This window comes from Lagenorhynchus albirostris, chromosome 14, assembly GCF_949774975.1.
Source record: "Lagenorhynchus albirostris chromosome 14, mLagAlb1.1, whole genome shotgun sequence".
Classification (NCBI taxonomy): domain Eukaryota; kingdom Metazoa; phylum Chordata; class Mammalia; order Artiodactyla; family Delphinidae; genus Lagenorhynchus; species Lagenorhynchus albirostris.
Window position 1 is genome coordinate 28,404,763 of NC_083108.1, and position 17,870 is coordinate 28,422,632.

A 17,870-nucleotide genomic window follows, 5' to 3' on the forward strand; every position below is an offset into this window, starting at 1 on the left:
AGTCAGAAAGTATGGAAGCACAAGGTACCTGTGTTCAGGGAACAGCAGGAAGTTCCAGGCACTGGAGCATGGGGGAGGGGAGTGTCCAGGAGTCAGAGAGATGCAGTAGAAGGGAAAGCAGAGAGACTGGACCCTCTGCTGCCAGAGGGGCCACATGGAAAACAGAAGAATGAATGCTGGTAGTTTCTAGGAGCAAAGACCAGCCCCTGGCTAACAGCCAGCAGGTACTTCGATGCTAAAAGCACAAGGGGGCTTCCCTGGTGGCGCAGTGGTTGAGAGTCTGCCTGCCGATGCAGGGGACGCAGGTTCGTGCCCCGGTCCGGAAGGATCCCACATGCCGCGGAGTGGCTGGGCCCGTGAGCCATGGCCGCTGGGCCTGTGCGTCCGGAGCCTGTGCTCCGCAACGGGAGAGGCCACACAGTGAGAGGCCCGCGTACCGCAAAAAAAACCAAAAAACAAAACAAAAAATAAAAGCACAAGGAACTAAATGAGAGCTCAACCTGAATGAGACTGGAGGCCCATCCTTGTCCAGAACCTCCAGCCCTGCACGCACCTTGATTTCAACCTCATGAGATCTTAAGCAGCTAAGGCTTCTGGACCTCTGACCTACAGAAACTGTGGGCTAATAAACTTGTGTTGTTTCAAGCTGCTAAATCTATGATAAATTTTTACAGCAACAATAGAAAATGAATACAAATTTCACTATTTCTCTTATCACTACATTTTTATGGCTGGGGTGAGTAGATAAATTGGTCTTCAAAACAGGTGCCACTGACTAGTGCTAACAGATCCTGGCTGCGGCAGACCAAACGCCAAAGGGTTGAAACTGCCTCCCCTTTCAAGAGACTTCCAAGTCCTGCCGATGATGCCGGTACAGTGAACTTGCAGTTATCTTTGAGTGAAATGTGTATTTTGTTATTTATCCACCATAACTGTCTCATCCTGACACCTTATCTTTGTCATCAAATACAATTGTGGTCCAGCGGATGTCTGCACCTCTGTGTGCATATGTGTGTTCAGAGGGAGATTTAACTTCACCCCAATAAGAGCATAACTGGGAGAGAAAGCCTGCTGTTTAAAGAAGACTTCTATAGAAATCTGCTGTGTTGTATTTCCTGTGCTTGAATATATTATCCAAAGTGGAAGTGAAAGGAAATGAACATTATTAATGACCATGTGGTAAGCTGTGTGCTGGATGCTCTCATGTATATTCTACTTTTCTTTGGCCCTCATAAAACTCTGCCAGGTAGGTATTAATAGCCTCATTTTTCAGATGAGGAAAAAGAGGATCAAAGAGGCTCAGTTGCCCAAGGTCACACTACTAGTAAGTGGGGATTTAGCATCCAAATCTGCATCCAAGAGGCTTTAACTCCCTGGCATTTTAACGATCTAGATGCTGCCTTAGGAGTTGCTGAATTTATTCTTAAGCTAGTGAACTGTGTCCTGTACAGCTCAGATTTTATCGGAGCGAGTCATGACATTCTTACCTAAAATAAAGATAAACAATATGAGGCCACATAGAAATAAGCGCTGAAATGAACGTGAAGATATTAGTTATATCAGAGAAGCAGGATATGCCAGAATGGTTAAGGAAATAAGTAGGTAAGATTTAGAAGCCAGATTGAAGAGATGTTCTATGTGAAGGAGGCAATGTGGTGACTGGTGATTCAGCTTAAGGCTAATTATGGTATTTTCTGTAGGGTAAGGTGGATTTTGCAGAACTCACAGCAAGTCAATAAGCTGAAAATGATCAGAAAACAAGGTAAGACTGTGCGGGTAGATAATAGAGGGTCTTTTAAGCCAGATAAAGAATCTTGGACTTGATGCAAGAGGAATGGATACTTCTACATCTGGCGTCAATTACACATTTTACTATGGCTACCTTCATGGATGTTCCATGAAAAGCTATTTCATTCTTCTTTTTCCATTTCAATAATTAATATATTTATTTAGTTAGAGCTCTAAGGGGTAGGGTGTAAGGAATGGAAACAAAGGAGCTTTGCTCTGGGCTGATTATTGCCAAAAGGATCCCTGAAATGCAGAATGAAGTAGAGAAGCATTGCTGTGGACCAAGAAGGTGCAACCCTGGCCTGGTGAAAGGCCAGCCCACATGAACGAAGTATTTCTGGGGTTTGAGGGGCTTCCATAGCCAGGCAGAGCTGACATCCCGCACTGGGGAAATCACTTGAGGGAGCCATTACCCAGTGTCCTCACCAGTGGCAGAAGAAGACACCCAGAAATAAGCTTTTCCTCTCTAAGACCACTGAGACAGCGTTTCAACTATTATAATTAATATCAATTGGACCTGGAAAAATAATGGAGAAAACGTAACTACGAAAAGTTATTTCAGCTATTTTATTTAATAAAATAAAATTTTATTTGTACTGTCCATGAAGACTTAAGAAATCTGGAAGATTTTCTCTTCTCCTTTGTCTAATAACCTATGCAAATACCCATCTCAGAGCATACGTTGATGTAGGCTTCCTGAGTGAGGAGGAATGGAAGAAAAAACAAACAGGGGAGCTGCCTTTTGAAATGGGAACTATTGGCTTTCCAGCTTCACCTTAGATATATCCATAGGTATATGAGGAAGGAAAATAAGCAAGTACAGGTAGTTCTTTGTGTCACAAACCCATAATCAATAGCTGGCTCCCTCTCTTTAAGTGATCTCATCTCAGTATGAGTGACAGCAACACTGACCAATGAGAGTAGCTATAACTTGACGTGTGTGTGTGTGTGTGTGTGTGTGTGTGTGTGTGTGTGTGAAGTGGAGGTGGTATCTGTAACAGACACTGGCTGGTTGCATTTTCCACTTCAGGGTGGAGTCATGGATCTCAAGCTTTGGAAAATTTATTGCATTCCCCCTTGTCAGATTCTGATTTGAGAGAAACACTGAACACCCGGCAACTCTTGGGAAAAAGTTCTGGCAACCATCTTCAGCTGTGACTAATTTGTCCCCTGCCCGGTTGCTGTCCTGGAACTTGAACTCTTATGGAGATCTTAAATAGGACAGTCTGGAAATCTGGATGGTTTTCATGCCCAATTGCTGCTGCATTTATTTTAAAAATATACTCCCCCATTTGGGCAATGACACAGAATGCAGAATGAAAGGTTATGGCACTATGGTGGTCAGTTCTGGGAAGGGACTTGAGAGAAAACTGAAACGACCAGGCAGCTGAAGTGGTGATGAGAAGAGAGGAGAAAGAGGGATGATGGGGGAGGGGAGCATGGGCTGGGTTTCCTGGGCTGCTGGGGAGGCAGGTTGCAAGGTGAGCAGTTACCAACACCAGCTGGGGACTCGTGTTATTTACCTTATCATAATAGCTATTTAGTGAGATTGTAGGTGATTTCATGTTTCCTATACATGTTTTTCTAAATTTTCCAAATTTTATTCACTAACAGGTTTTGTTTTAGATGATAAAATAAACAGTAAGTGTTTTCCCAAATACTCATTTGCTCTATGCAATGGGTGGAGCATCCATTTTTATTGCTGTTGTTGGGGTCTCAAAGAGAAAAATAATATCTAATGCTAAAGCAGTTCATTACTAAACTAGGAGAAATTTGGACAGACTTTTAGGACTATGTCACTCCTATTGAAAGATGACAAGATGTCCCTTACATATTTGTAGTTGTAATACTGCCCAGTACTATGTCTTATACATTTCAGATACTTTTTAAATTGTATGATTAGAATAAATAAAGTAAAACTATAACCAACAGCACAAAGAAGTATATCTTGTAAGAGAAAACTCTTTGGTCCACTGGTCTTTCATGGAATATAAGACATGATAAACTGCTTCAGAACCATAGTTTTTTTACCCAATCCCAATTCCTGGTGGTTGGTCAAAAGGGGACCAAGTCTCCTAACACTTTACCAAACTTTTTAGATGTAGCTCTAAACCCATGGTTTCCTTAGTGATTTGCTCTGGTCTGTTTTTATTTTTATCCTATGTCACTCCCAAGATGCAAATTTTGTATGTTTACTACTAGGTGTGTAAAATCCCTCAAACTTTTCTTTAAAAAATAACAAAGTTTTAAATATTAGGCTTAGTGTTTTGTGACTTAGTGAATAAGACCATTCTTGCTCTCCCTTTGCATCTCCTTTGTGATTTTTCAGAATGGACACACTCCATCAGGGTCTCTGTTCACCAGATGAGGTGAAGGCTCTGCACAGAGAATTGGCCTCACACCCTGGGCTTGGCCAGCCCTGGCTCCAAAGAGCTCCCTTTATATAAAAAACTAACTGTAGTGGAGATCAAATTGCTTATTAGCTAGTTCCTTATTCTGGGCTCGAATATTTAACCCACTGGGAAGGGTTCTTGAGGGATAACTCAGAAGCTGAGATATACTACTGACCTTGTCAAAGACTTTGGAAAAACAGTGGGGAAAAAAGGAGGTGATGGGAAAAGTCAGAAAAACTGGAACCTAGCACTTTCTCTGCACAAAACTGGTTCAGTGACATTGGACAAACACTTTAACCCTCTGGGTTTTGATTTCCTTGCCTGTCAAGTGGGAGAAGAACACCTATCTGCAAATCTCAGTGGAGTCTGAAGATCAAATAAAAGTCAGGAAATGTGCTTTGAAAAGCAGAATGCCCTGTTCAGAGGTAAGGGGTAACTGGGATGTAGCCTCAGGGGAAGCTTTTTATCTCTCTGTGTCTTCAGATCCTCCATCAACATGGGAGCCGACCCGGCACACTCATGCCCACCTTCTCAAGCTCCCCAAGCCCTTCAGAGAAGAATGGGAAACTCCAAGCAGAGGCAGCTCTTGGGACTTGCTCGCTCTACTCTGTTGATCCTCCCTCTTAATGCCTCCTTTTTATCCAACTTGTTCTAAATCCTTATGTAATAGGGCAAACACTCATATCAACTTGCTTTTATAGCATGGAACTTACTACTCTGAAATTTATTTTATGGGTCCTTTTTCCTGTAGAATGGGTGTTTATTTCTAGTCATTAATGGTTAGTCTCTCATTATTCTAATTACTTTCCATATGTGTATATATCTACCTCTTGTCTCCTGATAGCTTTACAAAGTCTTTGAGGGAGGCATGTTTCCTGGTACTTCATCATTTCACCCAGCACCTAGCACCAGGCTCACCACCCTTCATGCCCAGCACCCTTTAACACCAGTGTGTCCTCGATCCCTCCGGGATGCAGTTCCACATTCTCTGCATGGCAACTATACCCTCTTAAAAGTCCATCCCCACTCAACTGCTAACTTCAGTCTAGCTAGGTGCCTTCCCGTAACCCCCCACATACACCCACCTCCAGGTCTTAGCTCATCTGGTGCCTCACTCAATCACTATGCATCCACTCTCAAAGGTTCAAGTCCAGGATTCATTTTTCACTGAACACTGACATCCTTTCTGATCCTGGATCACTATGGCTCCCATTGTTGGCCACTGAGTTCACACAGATTAAACTTGGTCTGCATTTATTCTCTGGTTGTTTTATGTATGCTAACTTAAGTCTCTTTGCAGTACAGTATAAGGAAATTAAGGTCAGGGGCCCTTCCTTGCTTTTCGTTTATTCTGGTCTATTTGTTATATCTTGGCACTATGTTACATGTTAAGTAACTAAAGAGCTCCCAATCATTTTGAAGAATGTAAGCTTTTTATGAAACAGCATATATATTTTATTCCACAAAGTAGTAAAGTCCTCTGCAAGATCAACTATTAAGCTTTAGTCTATAATACTTTGCACACAGTAAACATTCAATAAAAGATCCATTTACCAGAACTTGTGATAACCTGAGCAGTTCCTCCACACACTCACAGCAGCACAGCTAATACCCATGGCACCACAAAGAGGAGTTTTCAGAAGTTATCAAACAGCCATTACCATGACCAAAAATTAAGCACCTGTGCATCTGTGGGACGGGAAAGATGCAGGTGGAGCCTGCCTGGAATCACTGACTTCTTTTTAAATACTCACCTTTTCTATATGTGGCCTTCGCAGGGAGGCAGAATGACATAGGATAAAGGGGTCTGGCGTTGTTTTTATGCTCCGCGAATTGGGGGACCTTAGACTGAAGGCCTGTTAAGAATGAGTGCGTCACTTCCCGTCAAGGACTGACTACAGAACAAAGCCTTCTAAGAAGCTGGAGCACTGCTAGAACCACAACCAAGTTTTGCTTGCTGCACCTGCAGCCCCTGTTTTCTCATCACCCACTTATTCATCACCTCTTTGCCATCTGAATTTGGCACATAGCCCACCACCTCTTAACCATATAAGGCACTAAATACATAACTGTTAACTTGTCTGTTGTCTCCAGAGCCACCAGTATGTTCATCCATATTCTCATCTAACCTCATCTTCTATGAACTCTGCAGCTTGGGCCCTAGTGGCTACCCCATTCTTCTGAAATCCATTCTTCCTTGAGCCCTTAGTTCTTCTCCAGCACTTCTGTCATTTCTTCTCTGTATCTGCTTGACCCCCTATTACTCTGCCTCTCTCTTTAAGGTGAGCCACAGGGGTTCCCCCGTCCACCCTCTTTCCTTCATTCTCCACAACTGTCTCCTTTGGTAAACCTCTAGCTCTAGCTCTGTACAGTGCTGCCAACTGCTGCCTCAACAACTCATCTCCTCACACACCAACCAGATTCTCTCTTGGATTTCTATAATTCTGTTCATGTGCCACCACTCTTCCAGTTGCCTGAGGCCAACGTATTGGAACCATCTTTGACTTTAGCTAAAGAGATGAGTCAGGAATTACTCTATTATTTTTTTGCTTGAGCACCTGAGTAGGTAATGATGCTTTTTTGATGCTTATAAATCTAAGGGGTGGTCTGGGGGAGGAAGGGCAGGGTAGTGGGTACAATTCAAATAAGAAAGGGATAATTACAATATCATATGAAAAATTCAAAGATGGGATAAGTTTGCCCAACCCAGGCTAGAGGGAGGGAGCAGTCAGGGGAAAAAGACAAATTATAATTTGGTCATTTCGTGACTTTCCTCTGAATAATGAAATGGCTGCCCACTGTCTGCTTAATTAAGCACAAGCCCCAGAGTGTGGGGAAAAACCTTTAAACTCCAGCACGACATTCTTTTCCAACCTTATCTACCATGATTCCCCAACTACAGATCCTAACCTCAATAAAAGTAGACGAAACACCATTTCCCAAATGTTTCTTGGGTATTTCCACCTAAATACGTTTGTTTACATTGCTTCCTTCCTACTCTGTGCTTGCCTCCACTCCCTCCCAACACCATCTCACCATCTCCATTCTCCGAAAGACTCTTCCATCCTTTAAGACCCATCTTGAATGGTAACTACCAAACAGAAGCATTTCCTGGTCCCACATCTCCACCCCCACTGAAAACGTGGCGGTGGCTCACCCTCACTTGGACAGCCCAGCACGTCCTTCTCTGTTGACAGCCCAGTCTCTTCTCTATGACTTTCTGATTGCCGTTACAGTCTGCCTTATGAGTTGCATCCATTTTCCTCCCCTAAATTATACAGGAGAGCCTTCTGGATTGTAACCTCTTTGACAGCAAAAGCATTGAGTTACTTAAGGACTCCCCCAGGACTTCACCAAGCCATGCATATACTAGACACTAAATAAATAATTTAAAAAGTTTTTCTCTTGTTTTTGTCAATTCCCCTTGAATTCAGTGTGAAGTGCTATACTGGCACAAGCATAGTTCACAATCCTAACAAGTATTCAGTCCTGTTGATTGTTTGTTTATAGAGTGAAGAGATGTTTTTCTGGAGGGTCCTTTCAAAGGCACCATCCTTATCTCTGCCCAGTGACAGGCTAGCCTTTGGAAGCCATGCTTTACTGATTTCTCTGGTCAAGAAAGGTTCCATGTTGTATCAAAGCCAAGTCTGTCAAAATTGTGACTTCTCTGCACCCACACCTGAATCTTCATAATTCTCCAAAGCCACAGAAGTATATATAAAAACGTCCAACAGGACGGGGGAATGTTTGCCAACTGTGGGAAGATAAATGACCTGGAGACTTCATGCTCCAAAGGCAGATTGCTGGATTTCTGGTTCAGCGTAGCAAAAGAGATGCTGTTTATTTGTTTGTTTGTTTTTTTCATTGCCAGAAAGTTATGGGTCACAACATTTAATTTGATTAATTCCAAAAGGAAACCTTAGGAGGAACTGTGGGAGGCTTGATAAAATAAGTATGTGCAATTGTTAAGACAGGAAAGGAAAAAAAAATGACTTCCATTAGAGCCCACAAAGATCACTTCCAGTCCCAAACATGGGTCCCCAGAGATAGCCTGGAAGCCAAATTATTGTCAAAGAGAGGCTTACCTTTTACAACAGCTCACAGCAAAAGAAAACATATAGCTTAACATCCCTCCCACAATTCACTTTTCTGTTTTTTTTTCTTTTATTCTCTCTCTCTCTCTCTTCCTTTCCCTTTCCCCCTGCCTTATGTTACTCTTCCCAGCCTGAGCTCTTCTACCAATTAGATATGTATCATTGGATGAGTCACTTGAACTTCCTAAGCTCCAGTATGCTCAAACACCTAAGCAAAATGATGTGTTTATATTACATTATTAAGATTCTTTTACTTCTGAGCGTGAATATAAATGCAAGTTTGCTCTATCTGCTCCTATACAATTGGTCATATTAGTGCTCTAACTTATTTGTTTCTAAGGTGATGAACTGTGGTTTTAGCCTGCACAAAGAACAAGCTAATTTGTTGGTGGATCCTATGAGGTTCCATCTTTTGGAAAGGTGAGATCAAATGGCTAAGTGAAGTCACTTGAGCCAAAGATAAATGGGGTGTCACACAGATTAAGACACGGACCAGAGGCATCTGTTTTGAAACTTCACTGAATAGCTAATTAATTGGCCAACTTGGCCATAACTTCAGCATTTTCTCTTTAACTGCACAATCTAGGGAGGGGTGTGTGTGTGTGTATTCAAATTCCATTGTATAAATTTGAGAATCCTAGACTATCATGTCTGGTCAGAACATTTATTGTCCTCGTATCACTTGGGAAAACTGAGAGTCAAAAATATAAAGAGGTCTTTCAGCTGGTTAGCATAGGAGACAAGACTGGGGCAGGTACTCATAATCCTGCTAAACCACACAGCAACCATTCGCTAATTAATCTTTCACTTCCTCCTACAGGATGACCCAGAATTCAACTTGGATTAAGGTTAAACAGACCACACTTCATCAACTTTCCATTTTTTACTCTTCCTTCTTTCCTGGTTTTAACTTTCTCCTCCCATGAGTCCTCTTCTTCCTTCTATTCCAGTTTTAGAAAACCTTCCTCACACATGTTTCTTTTGTATGGTTTTCATGACATTTTGTCCATGTGGTTAATTCCCTCATCTGGATGACTGCTTTGAGGAGACTTTTGTATTATTCTTGGCTTGGGCATCCATTTCCTGCCTGTGAGTGACAACAGAGACTGCCTCCCAAAATGCCCACAGTGCCGATAAGAGGAGCTGGCATAGGGTAAGATAGAGCCACAAGGAGAGGTGGAGTCAGCCAGTCTCAAAGGAATCCAGCTACATACATGGCAGGACTCTGATATCTGAGAGGTGAGCTAAGGATGAATTCTCAGCATCCATTCATCATGAGGAAAGTACCTGACACTGGGGACTCAGGATGGCAACCTTGACTAAGAATGGCATTGGAATAAGAGGTAACAGGTATAAACTTACACTTCTCACTGTTTCCCCAACATCTGATGGGAGCCTGGACAGCAGTGGTCAAAATGCCTGGAGTTCCTGGCATAATTTTAGGTCAAAGTATGCAAAGATTGTTTCCAAGAGGTTGGAACAGGAAGAACATCATTCACACTAGAGACCTCTTCCACCGCCTCATGAGAACTTGGCTCTGAGAGCATACAGCATCATTCTATGTATTGTCACCCTTGGACAGGTTTGCTCTCTCGGAATCTGCTGCATGTCAGGGTGCGTGAGATGGTGGTGCCTGGTGGGAGAGCAGCACAAATGAGGGCCAATAAGGCTTCTCCCAACTCTGAGAGTCTGTGGATTACACCTTCCCACTATTTATCCATTATTTGGCCCCAAGCAAGCATTTTTATAAATGAAGATTTACCAGATGGTGTGCATTTAGAAAATAGGTCAAAAGAGTCACTGCCTTTTGAAACCAAAGAAGCAGTAGGACAGAAGGAGTAAAATACAGGAAAAAGGCAAGGAGTCTGTGTAATTTCTTAGATCTAGGTATGTTGAAAGGGGGCTAACAAGACAATGCATCCATCTGCTGGGGCAGGGGGATGGAGGATGAATGACTTTCCAAGCAGGAAAGAGGAAATGGAGTGTGCAACTGCTGCTATTGCTAAATGGGGTCTCTAATTCCTCTTCTCCATAATGGTAATGACTTCCATTTATATGGTGCCTTTCATCAGTTCTGATCTGAGGGAGCACTCAAAGGCCTCTTTTCACTCCACCCCTAAATCTGGTCCTCAACAGGGTAAAGAATGATATCTGTATTTATGCCATATCTATTTTGGAGAAGACTAGCTCATGTGAAATTGGACATTAAGATGCTATGGAAATGAACCCAGAATGGAGAAGGAAGAGGTCGAGGAAGAGAAGGTGTGGAAGGGAAGATGCTTATTTCTAATCATGACCTTCAGTACCATCCAGCTGAACAGACACCACGACTCAGATACTCTGAAAGATCTTAATGCCTCCAGTAACCTCAGCCTCATCCTGTCTCCCAGCTTTTAATGGGTCTTGGCACTCTTTGGAGTGTATAATATTAAGGTGAATGCACTGGGTTCCAAGTGCTACTAAGGACATTTTTTTCCTGATGCTTTAGGGATTCAGGAATAGAGGGGATATTCAGGATATAGGCAAGGAGAGGCCAAGGTTTGGAAGGAAAGGGAATGATAAGGAATCTGGTCTGTTCCAATGAGATATTCAACAAGATGTGTAGGCATAACTCATATAGACACAGAAGCCACTAACAATTAAGATTCATGAAAATGTTCAGAAAAAAAGAGAAAACCTCACACAACACAAAACTAAGCACCAAGCAGTGGCACAAATAACTCAGTGAATTGGATTTCAGTAAGGACAGAAGTGGAAACCCTGTCAATGTATATATCAATATTTCCAGGCTGATATTTAGAAAAGCTTAGGCCATAAGAAATCCTCCTTCATTGGTTGGGAACTGAATAAAGGAATGTCTTTTTGTCTTAATTACTCTCTTCTGCACTTATCACATAATCACTGTGCAGATGCCCTAGGGGAAAGCATGTAATCAGAGGATAGATGGGATTCTGAGAGGCAGGGTGGTGGTGGGATATAGGGACACTGGGCTGGGGACCAGGACCTGTGTTCTAGACTTGGCCTTAACTAGTTGGGTGACATGCAGCTGAGTTGCAATGCAGTGGGCAAAGCCCTGGGCTTAGAATAAAAAGTGACAGCTTTCTGAACTTGGACAGGTCACTTGATCTCTGAGCCTCAGTGTGCTAATCCATAAAATGGGAATGAAAATATTTCTCTTCTAAGATTGCAGGAAGGATGTTATAAGAAATACATGTGAAATGGCAAACACGCCATACAAAAGAGGTCTGGCCCAACTCTCTGAGTTACAGATGGGCAGATAGTACCCCAGAGAGATAGGATACCATGCCTAAGGTCATAACAGAGTTGGGTGCAGTACTCAATTCCTAGGCTGAATCCAGCTTTCTGTGGATGGCTGCAAAACAAGTAAGCTGGGGAAGGGGAGGGAGAATTTTAAATGAAGTAACGACCACCTTGTGAATGCAAACACAAGGAATCTTGTATGGCTAGAGTGTGGCCGCCCTCAGAGACACAGTGACCGGATGAACCCCTAGCTGGCAAAATTCAACCAGAACCCAAATGTAATATGGTCCAGACATGCAGAAGTCCCAGTAAGACTGCTGAGAACCCTAATGGCAACAAGGCTGGTTTTAGCTTCTGAGACCTTGTTTCTCAGGTCTGTTAACTTACAATTCTTGCTTGTAGGTTCTCAGCAATAACATACCACCATTGTTTTCTAGCTAAACAATGCCAAGAAAATAGAAATAAGAATGCCTTCTGTCATGGATAGTTCTGGTTCTATGGATAAATTCCACCACACTGAAAGAGAAAGCAACAGTACTTCTCATGTTAAAGTTTAATCTTTTAGCAACTCCTGTCCATGTGGGCTTAATTTAGGCTTTGCACAAAAAACAAACACCTTCAACAAAGTCTGATGATCAGAAATGGGGAAACCCAGAAGAGCACATCCACTTGTGCAGACATGAAGTGTGGGCCATTTATCCCCTTAGCAAGTGCAGGAAACATGACTGCTAATTGGTCTCTTCATTAACCAAGGAGATCATCTACCACGACAGCAACTCAGAGCTGGGGGTGATTTGGAGCAATATTTAAGTAGCTTCTAACTCATAATCATATCTTTCTTTCTTTCTTTCTCTCTCTCTTTCTCTCTCTTTCCTTTCTTTCTTTCTTTCTTTCTCTCTCTCTTTCCTTTCTTTCCTTCTTTCTTTCTCTCCCTTTCCTTTCTTTCTTTCTTCCTTTCTTTCTTTCCTTCCTTCCTTCCTTCTCTTTCTTCCTTTCTCTCTCCCTTCCTTCCTTCCTTCCTTCCTTCCTTCCTTTCCTAATAGATCTTTATTGGAGTACAATTGCTTCACAATACTGTGTTAGTTTCTGTTGTACACCAAAGTGAATCAGCCATATGCATACACATGTCCCCATATCCCCTCCCTCTTGAGCCTCCCTCCCACCCTCCCTATCCCAACCCTCTAGAAAGGAAACCATAAACAAGACAAAAAGACAACCCTCAGAATGGGAGAAAATATTTGCAAATGAAACAACAGACAAAAGATTAATCTCCAAAATATACAAACAGCTCATGGAACTCAATATCAAAAAAACAAACAATCCAGTTAAAAAACTGGCAGAGGACCTAAATAGACATTTCACCAAGGAAGACATAGAGATGGTCAAGAGGCACATGAAAAGATGCTCAACATCACTAATTATTAGAGAAATGCAGATCAAAACTACAATGAGGTATCACCTCAAGCCAGTCAGAATGGCCATCATCAAAACATATTTCTTTTCGAAATCTGCTGGCCTAGAAAATGTCCCTAAATCCTCATGAACAGACCTCTTCACCTTCACTAATTATGGACTCTGCATGAAGGAAGAAGACAAACAAGGGATACACATCATAAACAGAGGTGAAATAGTGCACCCAAAGCTTATCAGGGGTAATCAGTCCTTTAAACCAGGCTTTGGCCAGAGGGTTTGTACTGTTTGGGGGCAGGGAGAGCACGAGGAATCCTTTTAGCTTCTGCAGCTCCTAAGAAAGGAGTTTCTACCTTTTTCCTAGTAAATAACTACTCTGTTCTACAGGAGTCTTTTATCATCTGTGTGATGTGTGGACACGGACAAAGGGATATTTATGCAGAAGTGTGAGGCTTCCATGGCAAGGAAGGTTTATGTGGGTGGGCAGGTTAGCAAGGAAATTCTCCCAGCAACTGACAAGGAATGAGCTCTTCCTAGTAGCCACCAGCACTTCAGTTTAGAGATTAGTGGGCAAATCCCATCCCCAGTGGATATGCAAAGAGACACAGCAGTAGGTTCCAGCAGAGGCAGGAGGCTCACAGTGCCTTTCAGTCTGGTTCCGCCCACCCTCACCTTTATGCAGGGAAATGACAGGTCAGGGCTGCATTTTAGGGGTCTACCAAGAGCTGCTTATCAGATGCCAAAAAGAGGACAACATGGCTTTGGTCTGTGGCTTCCTTATCAGGTAGACTTCGAGATTCACTGGTCATCAGCTTCCAATGGCTCTACTGTAGATGTTTCAACCTAGGATGTGTGACTTCTAGAGCTAGCATGTCAGGTAAACTAGATACTCATTCCCATCCAACGTTGACTTTCTTGGGATCTTGTTGGTATTCCTAGAGAGTTTTAGAGGTTTTATCCAACTAGCAAATGTACCATCAGGTCAGATGAAGACTTAGGCATAGCATCTTTAATTAAAAGCATAAAGGTAGTGGGTATGGTTGTAGTCTTGGCAGCTACTGGGGCTGCCTCTGGGCCCACAGTTCTCAGGCAATGGCTCCAAGAGAGGAAAGACAGAAAATAACTGATTAAACAATGCATAAAATGTGCAGCAGACTCACATTTGCAAGGAGACCTGCTTTCATTTGGTTTCTACCTCTCTGCAAACTAGTGAACCCAACGTGCCAAAGATGGCGGACTGCTGCAGGGCAGTGCCCAGCAACCAAGTAACAAGACAGTCCAAGTTTGAAGAAAACTCGGCCTTACCTGGAGATAAGGAGGAGTCATAGGAACTTCTCTCCTTGCGGTTCATCTTGAAGGCTTGGATGTCCTTTTCCCTGTACGTCCCAAAGCCTTCATAGCTCCTCCTTTTACTCCCACTCACATCACTGTCCCACTTGTCGTTCGGAGGGTTCATCTCACTGAACACATCCAGGCTCTCTGGTCTTGCGCTGCTGCCGTCCCCGCCATTGCCAGAGTACCGTTTTGTGCACGAGTCCACAGGCTCGCTGCTCAAGTCACCTTTGTCCTTGGCCTGCGTCCAATGCTGGGCATCAGAAAGTGACAGCGTAGACAGGGTGTCCACTTCAAAGTTGTTCTTGGACGCTTTGTGGCCGGCTTCACTGTGCTGGTACTTCTGCTTCTCCTTATGCTTGTTTTTCTCACTCACAAGGGAGAGCTCTTTGTCTGCACTGCTCAGCCGCTCGCTCAGGATGTGGCTGGAGAAGCCTGTGGCTTTGCCTGCAAAGAGACCACTCAGGTTGTCGTGGGTCCCCAGGAGCCGGTCTTCCTTGTGCTTATGCTTATGTTTGTGTTTCCTCTTGTGGAGCCGACCACTGGACAGACTGGCACTGCCCACCTTGGGAGGATTCAGGGATGGCTGCCTGTCACCGAGGCCCATGCCCACGGGCCCCTGCAGGTGCACTCCATGCTTTGCTTTATGCTTAGCTGTACCAGACATCTTCACATGGGAGCTTGTGTGAAACTGAGGTGGTGGCACTGTTGGCCTCATGAATGGGGACGCTGCTCCGAGCGTGTGCGACAGGTACAGAGGAGCTGGGTACTGACTGTAATAACCAAGGTTCATCATAGGCATTGATGTGTAAGGCATTCCATAGGGTGCATAGTAACTTCCACTGGGAATAGGGTAGCTGAACCCTTGTAAAAAAGGCACCTTTGTCATGGTGTCATTGGTTTTTGCAGGCCTACCACGCTTCTTCTTTGACTTTAAGTCTGAAGTCCTACGAAGATAGAGCAACGGGTCATACTGGATATATGGCACCGGGTAATAGTGATCAAAATTAATCCGAAAAATGCTGGGATATGGATTCTCATGGTAAAAAGTATAACTCCGGTGAGAGATCCTGAACACTTGGAACTTGGTGATGAGCTCTTCCAGGTCTGCCAGAAACTGGAGATCATCACGGTTTTGCAGGCTTTTCCGTTTCCTCTTGTGCTTTGGCTTCTTGAGGCTTTCGTGGGCCAGAAAGTTGTCCACGATGAGATGCTTCTGCCGGTGGCCATGCCGGTTCTTTGTGCTGGTGTCAGATGGGATGGCCTCCGGGTTGTCCAGGGAGCAGAAATCAAACGAGTACCTCCGTCGGGATTCGGAACTCTTCTCTGCTTGGTCAGACGTGCTGTTGTTGTCTGTCCCAATGCCACTGTCACTCGGGATCGTCTCCTCACTGTGGGACTCGCTCACAGGGGACAGTGTTATCTCCTTGAGTGACCCGATCTCACAAAGGTGTGAAGGGGAGTTGGCCATCAGCCTGGGTGGAGACAGCTTCCAGGTCCCACTATGGATTCCCTTTTGGGTTTTGGTTGGAAGAGCACTGATGGGCTGGAGATTTGGCATAGTTTTCAACTCTGAAAAGTTGGTTTCAGTGCTGGCGGGGCTCAGGTTGCCATTGGACCCACCTAACTGTGTCGAAAGTGGGTGCATAGCTGCTGGTGAAGACGCCACAAGTGACTGAAAGTTGGAAGGCACGACGGGAACATCCGGCTGGCTAGAAACTGGCCTCGGGTGCTTGATGGCTGTTTTGGGTTCTTCGGATGGGGGTGGCAGCTCTGCCCTTGGCTTCCTGCCCCTCTTCTTGCCAATGTAGATGGTGCCCCTCTTACTGACATTTATCTGCTTGCCCAATTTGCTCTCGATTGCTGCTGCCCCAGGGCTGGTCTCTGGGGGAGCTTTGGCCTTCAGCGCAATGCTGCTGGAGCAGGACAAGATCTGGTTCAAGATATTTTTCCTTTTGAGTGTTTTCATCTTATTGATAGTTTTGATGGTCTTCTTATCTAACACCCCAAGCTTTCCAACTTTTTTGTGAAATTTCATCTCACTCATGGGTTTGTCCTCTCCTGGCACTAATTGGGCCAACTTAGCTAAACTACGTCGTCTCTTTCTTTTCTTGGTTCCAGGAAATTCCCGGCTGATGGGACTGACTGGACTGGTGGAGGTCCCCTCATGAATCGTCTCAACCGTGAGCAAAGGCTGCTTCTTTGGTCGTCCCCGCTTCTTTTTTACCGGCGTGATCACAGTAAGACTGTCTGTGTTGGTGTACAGAGGGCTGGACGGGGTTATGGGGTAAGCAGATGGCGGTTCCACCATCAGTTTATCGGAGGTGGCCATGACTGCCTCCCGAAGGAGACTGGTGGGTTTTGGTTTGCTGCACGTCCACCTCCGTTTTGCAGCGAATTTGGGGTGCTGGATTTCTGGCAGCTTTCTTGGAGAGTGATCTGTGCATGTTGGAGGTGTCACGACCATGGGTGGCTTCCGCTGCTTAGATACACCTCCAGGGACAACCTTCTCAGCATTTCCACCAGTTTCAAGGCCAGCTGAGGGGGACTCGTTCTCTATCATTTTACCCAACTTAGGGACACGGGGATCTTTCTTATTACCCTCGGGGTTGGAAAGTATCCTATTAACTACTTCGCTGCTCATAGTGATTCCAGAAGCCAGGGCTTTCTCTGGCATGATCTTTTCCACCACTGCTTTGATGGACTGTCTCTTTTTCCTCTTATGGCTGCTTGGATCTAGGCAGGGTGCCTTGATAGGGATAGTAATCCGGACATGGCTTGAGTCATTTTCAGGATTACTGACGGAACTCACATTCTGCCTGACTGGTGATGCCTCTTGGGCATTATCTGCAGAGTAGCCTTCCCGTTTCCCTTCTGTATTGTCAAATGCTTTCTGAGCATTCTTGACCCAGTCTAGGTCTGAGTTTGGTATGGTTTGACTTATCACATCTTTTTTACTGGACTTTTTCTTGCTGCCTATAGTAGTAGGTGGTTCTGGGGGCTCCTTTGCACCTCCTCCATCTTGATCTACCAAGGGCTGGAGCCCACTGCACTCAGCAGAGCTGCTGGGTGGAGCTGGTGAGCTGTGGTTGCTTGGAGATGAAACCACACCTCCCAAGAGCAGATCTTTGCTACTGTTGGACAACTGACTCCATGTGCTCCCTGCACTGCCTTTCTTACCCTGGGCCTTTGCAAAGGAAGCCAGGGGCTCAAGAGCTGGGATCTTGCTGGTGCTTGCAGTTTCTCTGCCAGACTCTGTACTGATGAAGCAATTCTGAGTGGCAGGTCCATTGTCAGAGTTGGTGGACCAGTCCACGTGGTTCTGGCTGCTGCTTTTTTGCTGGTGCTTTGGTTTTAAGGTGTCACCGGTGAAGTCCTGTGGGAGGCCTGGGTCATAATGGAGAGCTGAGTGTTTCTGTGGCCGCTCGTAAGCCTAAGGGTGGGTGGAGTGGAGAAGGAGAGAGAGAGAAACAAAGATCAGCACGGTGAAACTATTTAAAATTTAATGTCAAAAGGCTTAATTATTCAAAAGTTGGAAACAGACACCTTTAATTCCAGAATGCTTTGTGAAGGTTTTTTTCAATTTCTTTAG

The 17,870-nt window shown here is 44.3% G+C and overlaps 1 protein-coding gene across 2 annotated transcripts in view; it reads right to left on the reverse strand.

Moving 5' to 3' along the window:
- SETBP1 (SET binding protein 1) overlaps positions 1 to 17,870 on the reverse strand; it is a 372,240-nt gene that overhangs the window by 93,269 nt on the left and 261,101 nt on the right. For both annotated transcript variants that reach the window (XM_060120961.1, XM_060120962.1), the window contains exon 4: positions 14,252 to 17,711. In XM_060120961.1, the coding sequence (XP_059976944.1) occupies positions 14,252 to 17,711 (3,460 nt within the window). The remainder of the gene's footprint in view (positions 1 to 14,251; positions 17,712 to 17,870) is intronic.